At 42.7% G+C, this 13,733-nt stretch overlaps 2 protein-coding genes across 5 annotated transcripts in view; one reads left to right on the forward strand and one right to left on the reverse strand.

Moving 5' to 3' along the window:
- The window catches only part of LOC311126137 (serine/threonine-protein phosphatase 6 regulatory ankyrin repeat subunit A-like), a 21,671-nt gene extending 15,075 nt beyond the window's left edge, over window positions 1-6,596 (forward strand). The window contains exons 19-21 of the mRNA XM_084158482.1: window positions 1,030-1,112; window positions 1,267-1,358; window positions 5,452-6,596. Of these exons, the coding sequence (XP_084014608.1) occupies window positions 1,030-1,112; window positions 1,267-1,358; window positions 5,452-5,759 (483 nt within the window). The 3' untranslated portion in view covers window positions 5,760-6,596. The remainder of the gene's footprint in view (window positions 1-1,029; window positions 1,113-1,266; window positions 1,359-5,451) is intronic.
- Window positions 6,578-13,379, reverse strand: LOC311126145 (biotinidase-like). 4 transcript variants are annotated; one of them, XM_084158485.1, is made up of 7 exons: window positions 13,297-13,379; window positions 9,300-9,609; window positions 9,008-9,157; window positions 8,775-8,920; window positions 8,283-8,460; window positions 7,617-8,186; window positions 6,578-7,216 (listed from the first exon to the last, which is right to left on the reverse strand). In XM_084158485.1, exons 2-7 carry the CDS (start codon window positions 9,540-9,542, stop codon window positions 6,950-6,952), a joined length of 1,554 nt encoding a protein of 517 aa, XP_084014611.1. In that variant the 5' UTR covers window positions 9,543-9,609; window positions 13,297-13,379; the 3' UTR covers window positions 6,578-6,949. The 4 variants fall into 4 exon arrangements, with proteins under 4 accessions (XP_084014611.1, XP_084014609.1, XP_084014610.1 ...); XM_084158483.1 differs by lacking the exon at window positions 13,297-13,379 and having other exon boundaries at window positions 7,617-8,183; window positions 9,300-9,564; XM_084158484.1 differs by lacking the exons at window positions 6,578-7,216; window positions 13,297-13,379 and adding an exon at window positions 7,273-7,437 and having other exon boundaries at window positions 7,574-8,186; window positions 9,300-9,565.
- Window positions 13,380-13,733: the final 354 nt, after the last annotated feature.

Genomic DNA, 13,733 nt, shown 5'->3' on the forward strand with positions numbered 1-13,733 from the left:
GAGACCAAAGATGACCCACAGCGGAGATTGGAGTATCTGTCCATAGGACCACTTTAAGCCGTACACTCCTCAGAGCTGGGCTTTACAGAAGAGTGGCCAGAAAAAAGCCATTGCTTAAAGAAACAAACAAACAAACAAAAGGCATGTGGGAGACTCCCCAAACATATGGAAGAAGGTACTCTGGTCAGATGAGACTAGAATTGCGCTTTTTGGCCATCAAGGAAAACGCTATGTCTGGCGCAAACCCAACACCTCATCACCCCAAGAACACCATCCCCACAGTGAAGCATGGTGGTGGCAGCATCATGCTGTGGGGATGTTTTTCATCGGCAGGGACTGGGAAACTGGTCAGAATTGAAGGAATGATGGATGGCGCTAAATACAGGGACATTCTTGAGGGAAACCTGTTTCAGTCTTCCAGAGATTTGAGACTGGGACGGAGGTTCACCTTCCAGCAGAACAATGACCCTAAGCATACTGCTAAAGCAATAATCGAGTGGTTTAAGGGGAAACATTTAAATGTCTTGGAATGGCCTAGTCAAAGCCCAGACCTCAATCCAATTGAGAATCTGTGGTATGACTTAAATATTGCTGTACACCAGTGGAACCCATCCAACTTGAAGGAGCTGGAGCAGTTTTGCCTTGAAGAATGGGCAAAAATCCCAGTGGCTAGATGTGCCAAGCTTTAGAGACATACCCCAAGAGACTTGCAGTTGTAATTGCTGCAAAAGGTGGCTCTACAAAGTATTGACTTCGGGGGTGACGAATAGTTATGCACGCTCAAGTTCAGTTTTTTTGTCTTATTTCTTGTTTTTCACAATAGAAAATATGTTGCATCTACAAAGTGGTAGGCATGTTGTGTAAATCAAATGATACAAATCTATTTTAATTCCAGGTTGTAAGGCAACAAAATAGGGAAAATGCTAAGGGGGTGAATACTTTTGCAAGCCACTGTATATTGTTAATCAAATCACTGTTTGTTAAATGTTTTACCCTCTCTCTATCCATCTCTCTCTCTCTCTCCATCAGGGCCATGAGACTAGTGCGTTGTTGATACTAGAGAAGATATCAGACAGAAACTTTATCAACTGCACCAACACTTCTCTACAGACGTACGTACCCTGAATGATTTTCATAAATGGAACACACCACAACACCAACATACACAGTGTTATTAGTTAGCATGTTATTAGGCTAGTATGACTTCACTCGGCGTGCGCGTCTGTCTCTCACCCTCTTTCTCCTCTCTCTCACGACCTCTCTCAGGCCCCTCCATGTAGCAGCTAGGAATGGTCTGACTGTAGTGGTTCAGGAGCTGCTGGGGAAAGGAGCCAGTGTTCTAGCGGTGGATGAGAATGGTCAGTATCATAATACTGTCACAAACACACCCTCAAACTCTCATACATACTGACACGCAAGCATACATACATACACACACACACACACACACACACACACACACACACACATACACATACAGGCCGGTCCTGGCCAATATGCCGCACAAGGCGAGACCCCAAAAATTGCCGCCCTCCTCTTATACCCGCAAAGTAGTTTAGTAGACTAGGCTATAGCCTACAGCAGGGATCATCAACTAGATTCAGCCGTGGGACGATTTTCTTCTTGAGCGGATGGTCAGGGGGCCGGAACATAATTACAAATAATTTGTAGACTGCAAATTGACCGCAAGAAGCCCAAACGGATATCATATTTTACTAAACACAATCATTTTTAAACCTTGCTTACATTTGTTTATGATCACATATCTCTCTATTATGTGTAGGAATACTTTGGAACAGATTTCCAAAATAATAAAAAATCAGAAAACTTGGGGGGCCGTCAGTTGGGGAACCCTGGCCTACAGTGTCGGCCCGCAATGCACTTTTATGAATGCCCGTCCATGTGGAAGCCTACCGTTTGTAAAACATGCAGTTGCGTTGGCTTTATAGTCCTGATACCTGACAGACTTGACTAATAATTTTTGTATATGGGAATTTAATCGCAAAAGGTATTTTTATGTGCACTATGTCATCACACACAGTGTTTTATCCGCAACAAGTCAATTTGATGTTAACGATTCTGTGGTGGGAAAATGCGCTCATTTCTTTTCCTAAGTGAATCTGAAAATATTCGCATGAAAATCTGTCGCCAATTGGATGGAAACCTAGCTACAGTATTTATGTATTTTTTTGTCCAACACTCACCCCCTCGATAATCACCAAGCCTCGGTGTGAAAGGGCAAAATGTCATGCTCTGAGGATCCCATATATCCAGTGGGAACGTCATAAAATACCTGAACACTTTTCCCTTGCGCAAAACAGCTGTGTCTGTCCCAAGCTCACTGGTGCAATAAACTCTTAGGGCCCAGCTAGTTGTTGCAAGTTTGCTATAGTGACCCCTTTGGGACATACCCAGTTGATTGATTTTATACAATGTTGCACTTCATTAGCAAATGCTCAAATCAAGACCGATAGCAAGGGAGGCAGACAGGCGGAGTAGAGAGTTGAATACGATTGAAAGAAACTGCATTTGTCAGCTTTATGTATTTTTACTTAGTTGACAATGAAAGTTATAGGCCTACTCTTGCATTGGCCTATTTGCTCATTTCTTTAGCTGCCAATAGCTCACGGTGTATCAATGTGTCAATATGACAGATGCTGGTGCTCTCGCATTAGTTGAATTTTAACTTTTAGATTTTTATTATTAACCACGTGACAATGATGTTGAGAAACAAAATGTTATTATTAAAATGAAACTGTTCCAACTCTATCAGGCATAACATTATCTTGGAAAATGCAGTTCGTATTTTCTTCTCAGCCATGATCAGCTTAGAAATTGACTAATTGCCTAATTTCATTCCATAGGCTATTGTCCATTTTACTTTGACCTCTCCTGTTTTTAGGATGTGGTGTGTTTGTTAACATGTTAATTAATATTCACATCGAAGCGATTTTTTTATTTATAAAAAATAGGGCGCCATTTCGGCTATTTCATTGGAAACACGCATGATGTAGGCCTAAAAAGTGTCTGTATCGTGACATTGTCATAAATTTGGTCTCCCTGCAGGCTACAGAAAAGGCCACAGAGGCTACAGTTGAAGTCGGAAGTTTACATACACCTTAGCCAAAAACATTTAAACTCAGTTTTTCACAATTCCTGACATTTAATCCTAGTAAAAATTCCCTGTCTTAGGTCAATTAGGATCACCACTTTATTTTAAGAATGTGAAATGTCAGAATGATAGTAGAGAGAATTATTTATTTCAGCTTTATTTCTTTCATAACATTCCCAGTGGGTCAGCAGTTTACATACACTCAATTAGTATTTGGTAGCATTGCCCTTAAATTGTTTAACTTGGGTCAAACGTTTTGGGTAGCCTTCCACAAGTGGGTCAGCAGTTTACATACACTCAATTAGTATTTGGTAGCATTGCCCTTAAATTGTTTAACTTGGGTCAAACGTTTTGGGTAGCCTTCCACAAGTGGGTCAGAAGTTTACATACACTCAATTAGTATTTGGTAGCATTGCCTTTAAATTGTTTAACTTGGGTCAAACGTTTCGGCTAGCCTTCCACAAGCTTCCCACAATAAATTGGGTGAATTTTGGCCCATTCCTCCTGACAGAGCTGGTGTAACTGAGTCAGGTTTGTAGGCCTCCTTGCTCGCACATGCTTTTTCAGTTCTGCCTACACATTTTCTATAGGATTGAGGTCAGGGTTTTCTGATGGCCACTCCAATACCTTGACTTTGTTGTCCTTAAGCCATTTTGCCACAACTTTGGAAGTATGCTTGGGGTCATTGTCCATTTGGAAGACCCATTTGCGACCAAGCTTTAACTTCCTGACTGATGTCTTGAGATGTTGCTTCAATATATCCACATAATTTTCCTTCCTCATGATGCCATCTATTTTATGAAGTGCACCATTCCCTCCTGCAGCAAAGCACTCCCACAGCATGATGCTGCCACCCCCGTGCTTCACGGTTGGGATGGTGTTCTTCGGCTTGCAAGCGCTGGCTTTTTCCTCCAAACATAACGATGGTCATTATGGCCAAACAGTTATATTTTTGTTTCATCAGACCAGAGGACATTTCTCCAAAAAGTACTATCTTCGTCCTCATGTGCAGTTGCAAACCGTAGTCTGGCTTTTTTATGGCGGTTTTGGAGCAGTGGCTTCTTCCTTGCTGAGCGGCCTTTCAGGATATGTCGATATAGGACTTGTTTTAGTGTGGATATAGATAAGTTTGTACCTGTTTCCTCCAGCATCTTCACAAGGTAATTTGCTGTTGTTCTGGGAATGATTTGTACTTTTCGCACCAAAGTACGTTCATCTCTAGGAGACAGAACACGTCTCCTTCCTGAGCGGTATGACGGCTGCGTGGTCCCATGGTGTTTATACTTGCGTGCTATTGTTTGTACAGATGAACGTGGTACCTTCAGGCGTTTGGAAATTGCTCCCAAGGATTAACTAGACTTGTGGAGGTCTACAATTTTTTTTCTGAGGTCTTGGCTGATTTATTTTTATTTTCCCATGATGTTAAGCAAAGAGGCACTGAGTTTGAAGGTAGGCCTTGAAATACATCCTCAGGTAGACCTCCAATTGACTCAAATGATGTAAATTAGCCTATCAGAAGCTTCTAAAGCATTACATAATTATCTGGAATTTTCCAAGTTGTTTAAAGGCACAGTCAACTTAGTGTATGTAAACTTCTGACCCACTGGAATTGTGATAGTGAATTATAAGTAAAATAATCTGTCTGCAAACAATTGTTGGAAAAATTACTTGTGTCATGCACAAAGTAGATGTCCTAACCGACTTGCCAAAACTATAGTTTGTTAACAAGAAATTTGTGGAGTGGTTGAAAAACAAGTTTTAATTACTCCAACCTAAGTGTATGTAGACTTCCGACTTCAACTGTACATACTCTTTCTACCGTATAGGCTAGGCCAGGGTTACCCAACCCTCTCTTCAGGCCTGATTCAATTAGTCAACTAATCATCAAGCCTTTGACTAATTTAATCAGGTGTACCAGTTTAGGGTTAAAGCAAAAATGTGAAACGTCTGGGGGTTGGGGGGGGGGGTTGGGTTGGGAAACCCTGGGCTAGCCTACATGATATATGTTAGATGACTGACAGAGCATTGTTGGAGCAGCGCTGCGTCTCCAACAGCACCATGGGGAGGCACGCTGGGCATGGACAAGATACATATTTTTCCTTTGGCAAAGTGGGTACTGCTTATCTTGGACCGGCATCACTTTAATAGCCCATATGCCACTGGGTGAGAGAAGTTTTCATTGTTTTGGGGCAGAATTATGTGAGGTGTTATGTTGTTGGGGGTGTGTATTGGTCAGTTTACCTTGGAAAATGCTGCCCTCGTCAATCTGCCGCCTAATCCTGCCTAATGGGGGGGCCTGCCCTGCACACACTCACCCTCCCTTTCTCTCTCCCCCCTAGGTTATACTCCAGCCCTGTCCTGTGCACCTAACAGAGATGTAGCCGACTGTCTCACTCTCATTCTTAACTCCATGCTGCCCGCCTCTCCCCTGGTCTCAATAGCAACGCTTCATGCTTCCCCTCGTGTCACCGTGGCAACGCTTCAATCTGTCAATCACTACTCCAACCACCAATCAAAAGGAGTAGCATTTGAGTCCCCTCCCCCTCTGAGGCCTGACCACACCCCTTACTGCAGGCAGGACCGCCTACTCTGTGTTTCCCCCGACGACGATAACGAATTTAACGACTCTGATTCTGAGACCTACTGAAGACACGCCTACTTTGGATATACCTCCTCCTCTTTGGCAGGATTTTAGGAATCTACTCTCTAAACCACTCACTCCACTACATTCTGTCCTCTCGTCCCTTACCAAGAAGAGCTTTAATACTAAAGGAAAACGAGGACTGGAGTCTTCTGGACTGGGTGGCAAGGGTGGGTAGCTCCAGTCCTCTAGGATTGGTCTGCTACCAAACATCTGCCCTATGACAATGAAAGGGCTGGGGCTGTACGTATGGAGAGAGCAGAGGGACAAGCCTAGCCAAACGGACCAACAGACTTTACAGCTCTACTTTCTCCTTTCCTCTGTATCTCCAGATCTCTTCCTTTTAGGGGTTTTCTGGATACCAGTCTGTTCTAGCCTGGGTACCAGTGTGTTTAGCTAATATTCCACTCCTTGTACTCCGTGTCAAATGCCAAAGCTGTTTAGCATGACAGGAGTGGAATGATAGCTAAACAGACTAGTTTATTCTAGTTAAGAGTTTAATTTATTATAATGGACAAACAGAGACAGAATTTATCACTGTTCACCTCCTAATGCTGAGTCAATACTGAATCTCACAGGAGAGTTATAATACTAGTTACTACTGTCTGATTCATAGTTGATTCCTCCAGGAGAGGAGTTAGTAAGGCCACAGTCACTAAGGTACGGTCAGTTTTAACACTTCACACCCTAAACATTTCTACACTGTACCTGAGAAAGGAAACACGAGTGTGCATGTGTGAAACGTTGCCTTTTTCAGGGGACAGAAGTCTAAAAACAGAATATGGACTTAATATGGTGCAATGTTCTTAATAATGACAACGAATAAAACAATTAGTTTATTTTAAAATGCCTGAGTTCTCCAAATTAGTGGGAATAGATGAAGCACGTGTATGCACTACATAAGGAATAGGTGGTGCGTCCCAATAACTTCCTTCGGTGTGCACTTGTTCACTTTCCTGCAACGATTTGTAAGGAAATGACTAGTATATAACCCATGCCTACACCAAGCCAATGCTTTTGGTAGTGCACACTTCAGGAGGAATAGGTGGCATGCACACTACATGGGGAATAGGTGGCATGATGTATTCAACTATATTATAGGGAACAGTCATGATGTGGTCCACTTTAAAGGGAAAAGGGTGTCATTTTAGACAACAGAAACGGTACAGAGAACAACATTTACTCTCTCACACACCCTAGTCCTGGTCGTACACCCTGCCGTAGAGACATGCGGTCACCAGCCCGACGGTCATCCCTGAGTGTTCCATGGCCACTCGACCATCTGTAGTCTTCTCGATCAGGTCGGGTCGATCTACAACCATGCCGCTACCTAGCATAGACGGGTAAACGTAACGCGTTCCGAACTTCCCCTCCAACCGGAAGTCCACTCTAGACTCTGCCTCCTCCACTCCTTTTCCACAGGAGCTGAACTCCGACCCCGAGCAGCGGACCAACGCACACACCTGGAGGGGGAGGGGTTAATCATTAATGCCATGAGCCGACTGGGTGAAAAATCTGTTGATGTGCCCTTGAGCAAGGCACTTAACCCTAATTGCTCCTGTAAGTCACTCGATAAGAGCGTCTGCTAAATGACTAAAATGTAAATTTAAGACCACAGCTGGAGAATTAAATAAAACACACATTGCATGTATACACAAACACAGGATCCCTACCAGTTCCAAATCTAAGTTGTAATCAGGGTTGGGTCAATTCCATTTCAATTCAGAAAGTAAACCAAATTCCAATTTTACATTTCTCATTAATTTACATTTCAGTGTACTTCCTGAATTGACTGGAATTTAAATGGAATTGACCCAAACCCTGGTTGTAATGCATGCATGTAATGTAAATGTTTCTCCCTACCTGCAAGGCGAAATGTCTGGCACCTGTGTGATTGCCAGCGAACGCCCCTAGAGCATAGAGCTCCGTATTGCCACCCTGTGTGGACCGTCGGTACTGCAGGTGGCAGCAGAGTGGACCATTGCACACAGTCAGCTGACCCTCTGAATCAAGCAGCAGGACGAAGGAGAACAGGTCACCCATCATAGATGCATTGAATCGAGAAGGGGAGGGAGTGGGGGAAGGGGAGGGAGTGGTAGACAGGGAAGGAAGAACGGCAGAGAGAGGTTCACCCTCTCCTCCTGTCTCCCCCTGCCCCTTTGCCTGCTTCTGTGTTGCCAGCCAGTCACTGTCCAGTACAGGTATCCTCAACACCAGCAGCTTCCCCTCCTCTGGCTTCCCGGCGTGGTGGTAGATGGAAGTACTAGGGGTGAAGATGCCGCTGCCCGTCATGTTTTTGCTGTCATGCCTGAGGTTAGCCGCCAGCAGAGTGACGTTAGCTCCCAGACTGAACGCTCTCTGGAACTGAACTGCTGTTAGTAGAGGAAGCTTATTCATCCAGGCTGTGGGGAAGACCATCTGTCTGATACCCTCCTGGGGGGGAGGGGGGAGAGAGAGAGACATGAACAGACTTTTGATGAATTAATTTGGATCCATAATGAAACATTGTGGGAAAAGGTGTGTGTGTACCTGCTCCAGTAGCCTGACAGTAGGGTCGTGAAACAGGATGTCGAAGCAGGTGAACACCCCAAACCGTCCGGCGAACGGCGTGTCAAAGGTCACCACCTCTAGTCTGGGCGGGGTATTGAATTCCTTCTCGAAGAACAGGTTTTGTTTGTGGTAGCGAGCCGCCAGGGAACCATCAGACCTGCAGTGAATGGGAAAAGAAAATTAATGTTAATCTATATAACCCAAATCATCGTGTAAAAGTAATACAATTGTTATACAAATCAAATAAAGTCCTATAGAGAATGGTTGATGGTATGGTGCACTTTGGGCGAAAAGCAAAAACATAATTGAAAGTCCCTCCTGTATAACTAAAAAGCTTCTGGAAATCAATACAAATGAACACCCCTATTCCAAGAGAACCTCTGGAGGTTTACAATACATGTAGTGCTCCCCGTACAATACATTTCTCACAGGATCAACAAACGTGTTTAAAACAAAACATTTACTACCAACCTGAAGACTACATCAGTGTTGAACTGCCAGTGCCCGTCGGGGGGACAGGGGGGGTGAGAGGGCAGAGGGCAGGGCTGGAGGTCAGGCATGTTGGCCACCAGGTAGAGTTGGTGATGTCGAGCCATGCAGCTCAAACTCTGGAGGACCTGAGAGAGAACAGGGCAGAACACGCATTAACATTTGATGACATTAGATATGGATCCACAGTGGTAAGTAAAGGTGTGTGTTTATACCTCAGTGTGATTGTGTCTGTCAGGCTGTGTACAGGGGTTCCAGTCCTCAGTCAGTGGGTCAGGGATGGTCTCTAGGTAACCAAAGATGGACAGACGACTGAAGTTGAACCCATGGATACCATCCTCTGGAAATACTATGATATGAGCCCCCTGGAAGAGAGAGTTGGAGAGAGTATCTATGTTTGCTTTGGCAATGTATAACACTTTCCATGCCAATAAAGGCTTTTGAGAAAGAGAAAGATGCGTGGAGGTTGTTTCTCTGTGTGTTGTGAAGGAACAAGGTGTACCATACCTGTTCTGCCGCCCGCGCGGCCTGCTCCTCATAGACCTTCAGGTTCCTCATCATGTGTTTGAGCGCCGCGTCCCGGGACAGAGGCACGTGCGGCTCCGGGTTCAGAATCACCCGGTGCTCATAGACCGCGGCCACGTAGGATGGGTCGGGAGTCCCCTCTGTCCTGTCCCCAGCCCGGGTTAACGTTACCGGGGACAGATAGAGAACAGCCACCACCACTGCCAGGAGGACACGGAGGGACATGGCGGAATGACCAGTGCCCAGGAACTTCTGACTTCTTATAGTCAGAACGATTCGTTGAACAAATATACTGAAAAATATATATAAATGCAACAACTTAAAAGATTTTACTGAGTTACAGTTCATAGAAGGAAATCAATCAATTGAAATAAATAAATTAGACCCTTATCCATGGATTTCACGTGACTGGGCAGAGGCGCAGCCAATCGGGTGCACCTGTGTAATGATCATGCTGTTTAATCAGTTCTTGATTTGCCACACCTGTCAGGTGGATGGATTTTCCAGGCAAAGGAGAAATGCTCACTAACAGGGATGTAAACAAATTTGTGCACAAAATTTGAGAGAAATAAGCTTTTTGTAAATATGGAAAATTTCTGGGATATTTTATTTCACCTTATTAAAAATGGGACCAACACTTTACATGTTGCGTTTATATTTTTGTTCAGTATAATACCTTGAGGTTGTTTTTGACTAATTCTTACCTGCTTCACAATAACATTTTGAGTTTCGCAGAAGTCTAGTCGTTGATTAAATCGATACAATATTAACACGTTGTTGTTACATTGTAACTAGCTACTGTATCGCAAATTAATTTTTATTGTTCCTAGGGGTTGAATCCTTGCAGTTGGTTGTTTGGAAAGTGCACCTTGTCTTTGTTCCAGCCTTCGGTGATTGGCTGGTCTGAGGGCGTGTTCTCCTGTGTCAGCCCATGCAGTACTGTAGCATGACCGCTACGGGGCAGCAGCTCACTGTAAATATCATGGAGCTAGTTAGAGGATGCAACATTGTATTTGCCTATTATGGCGTATGTGAGAGCATGGTGTCGAGGTGACTAGTACGGGCTATCTCCCAGAAGTTCCTTCTAGGTTCACTCAAGCGTGGGTACAGCTAGAGGTGCAGTTGTTAGCTAGCAATTTCTGCCCTGCTAGAGCTGCCCCGGTCAACTGTAAGTGCTGTTATTGTGAAGTGGAAATGTCTAGGAGCAACAACGGCTCAGCTGCGAAGTGGTAGGCCACACAAACTCACAGAATGAGACCTCCGAGTGCTGTAGCATGTAGAAATCGTCTCTCCTCGGTTACAACACTCACTACCGAGTTCCAAACTGCCTCTGGAAGCAACGTCAGCACAATAACTGTTTGTAGGAATCTTCATGAAATGAGTTTCCATGGCCGAGCAGCCGCACACAAGTCTAAGATCCCCATGCGCAATGCTGTGCGTCGGCTGGAGTGGTGTTAAGCTCGCCGCAATTGGACTCTGGAGCAGTGCCTCTGCCCACACATATTGTCTCAAGAAAATGTTCAATTTTTTATTCCCTTAAACACCAAGTTAGGCATAATTAACTTCAAAATAGGCCATCATCACTGTCAATCAGTGAATGACAATTCTTCACATTTTACTGGTGAAATGTCCAAACTGCCTCTGCATTTCAATCATTTGATCTCAATCAGTGTCATGGGAATATTTGAATATTTTAGTTATTTAGCAGACGCTCTTATCCAGAGCGACTTACAGTTAGTGAGTGCATACATTTTCATACCGAATATGCATTTAGACCTTCTTGAATTACTGTTTCTTGAGCTAATTAGAGCAGATGGTGTTAAACTATAAGCCTTTCTGTACTTTGTTTCAATCAAAGCATATATCCTGCCTAGTGGCGTGCTGTTCTGAGTTTTGGCCAGATGAGAAAAGAAATGTGAATACCATCCTAAAATCTCACTAGAAATGAGGTGTTTTTGGTTTAACAGTTGTATGCTATGCTATCGTATTATATTAGGTTATGTTATGTAAAACACTAATTCATCATTATGTGATCATGCAGGACATTGATTCAGCTTCAGAAATAATTTTCCAGAAATATTTTTACCAGCTCTGTGTATTCTCAAATTGAGAAAAGTGAGGGAATGGAATGGGAATGGGAATGGCTACCTAGCGCTCCAGCAGCACTACATCCCTGGGCCTACTGTAGCTCTGATTGGCTATGGCGCATTGGTCTGTGCAGAGTCCGGACCCTGAGGTGCGTTCAGTTCGCTTGAATGTTTGCTACGTTGTGGAACGGTTTGTACTGAACAACACATTTCCCAAAATCGTTTTTAAACAGACTTTGAAGTACGTTTGCTCCCGTTGGGTGGGTGTGGCTTAAAGCAATGAGTGACATATTTAAAGAGAATTGGCCATGCTGATAGCGTTCCCCAACCCACAACCCAACCCCTCCTCGTTTTTCAACTGGTAGTTCAGTACAGCATCGTTTCTGTTTAATTGTACTTTCCAGAACATAAAAATGTACACAGCCCTGGACAAGACAGACCAGTTTTTATTTGATTTGATTTACTACAGTGTCTATCAATTGTCTAAATGCACGGCCACTTTCCCGCTATATTGCTATAGAATTTTTACAAATGCCTTACTCTACGTCATTCCCAAACATTATATGAAAGTATGAACACGTGAAAATGACCATATCTAAGTGCTCGCTTCTCAGAAAATGTAAAAAAAAAAAAAGGCGTCATATTTTTCCTGGGGGTGTATATGAACAGATTTTTATAATTTTTCATGTTGCTAAAACGCTTTCAGTTCCACTTTAAGTGTGCATTTATACCCCCGAGCTCCCCTTTGGTTTTCTGCTTCATCCCACAATATGGTTAATTCTCATGAAACTGTCAAAAATACATACATTCTCAAGTGTCATTGTTCACAGCATTTTCTCTTGAATCACTGAGATTAGGATCTGTACTTATTTATTTCATAATTATTCTAGTTTATTTAAATCAGATATTATGTTTTTTACCAACATTTTCACAAAATTCTCATTACTGTAACAGTTTATAAACAAATCAATATTTCTAAAATATTTTTTATTAGACAATTATTATAAAATAAAATCAGACTTTTCCCCAATTTGAGCTCTTTAGCCGTTTCGGTAATGAGAAGGCCAAGTGCGGTAAAGGGGGTGTTTGAGAATAAGAACCTTATTCTGAAAGGATATAAGCAAATACATTTACTGAACTTGTGATCATCTAAGTACTACTCCTCTAGATGATGCATCATGGGTGAATATAACTTTATTAAAACTGATTTGAGTTTTTACGGGAACTGGAAAAAGTGTTACATGTCCACAGACACTGTTGTACGTAAAAAATATGATAGTTTAATGTAAACTTCAACTAGTATACAATTTTTATGATTTATGGACGATCTATAGCAACATATTTTGTGTTTCATTCAAATAAGTTAGATTTTCTCAATATTTTATTTTATGAAAATGACCAGAGAATTTACTCCGGAAGCATTTCGGGAATGAGAATTTGGGGTGAAAATTTACAAAATTCTGGCGAAAATTAAACATTTATTTAAAATAAGAAACTTTACCAAAAACTAAACATCTTAATCCTCAAAATGATAGTTGAATTTTGCAGATGCATTATGGTTTTGTAACTCTATTTGCTACAGACATTTTATAAACTGGTTTCATGAGAATCACCCATATTGTCTGGTAACACATTACCCCGAGGTAGAGCCCTTTAACCTAAGTTTGTTATCAGTGTTATTTTCTTCTGAACACTTCTTTTAAACAAAGGAGTAACTATTTAGGAAAAACCAATAACACTTCTTGTTTGGTTCCTCAGTTTCACAACTGATGAATTTGATTAGTTTTTAACAATAATACTTGTTTTTTTCAGCAAAGGTTATTTGCTTTTTGAACTCTTTCACAAAACCGTTACAATTACTTCTAATAGTTCTACCTTATCATATAGCTTACCTCGTTACAACACTTCGAGTTGTCAATGCCCCAAATTCTGCAATCTGTTGACAATCAGGCTGCTTCTGCTTGGTCTGCCCCAAATATTCGTCCTTTCCGTGTCTAAAACATCAGTATGTATACATTTCTTTCTCCCCAGCCCACGCCTTCCTTAAAGTTATACAACACACCTTCCTCTTCACACGTGATGCTTATCAAGAAAAGTTAGGTAACACATTGTCCCCTTCACACGTGACGACGCTCTGCAGTGATGGCTTCTCCAAGGCCCGGGTGCTGTGCAGCAGTTCTATCAGCTCATACCCAGGGCTTGAGTTTGACGGGGGCGCTTCTATACAAGGTGAACTTCCGGCAGAGGAACATCAATGCATACTTGCAACGCACTTGCCACTTCCTCCCTGCCTTTAACTGGGTCGTGTAGTCTTTCAGCTGCTTGGGGC

Source organism: Coregonus lavaretus, assembly GCF_964263955.1.
Source record: "Coregonus lavaretus genome assembly, chromosome: 3".
NCBI classification, from domain to species: Eukaryota; Metazoa; Chordata; class Actinopteri; order Salmoniformes; family Salmonidae; genus Coregonus; species Coregonus lavaretus.

Bases quoted from the DNA above. Each gene is read 5' to 3' on its own strand.
- LOC311126145 (XM_084158485.1), bottom strand. From the start codon at position 9,542: ATGTCCCTCCGTGTCCTCCTGGCAGTGGTGGTGGCTGTTCTCTATCTG. The intron at 9,158-9,299 runs GTATGGTACACC...TCTCTCTTCCAG, and splicing joins CCGCGCGGGCGGCAGAACAG to GGGGCTCATATCATAGTATT. The intron at 8,921-9,007 runs GTATAAACACAC...GTTCTCTCTCAG, and splicing joins ACAGACACAATCACACTGAG to GTCCTCCAGAGTTTGAGCTG.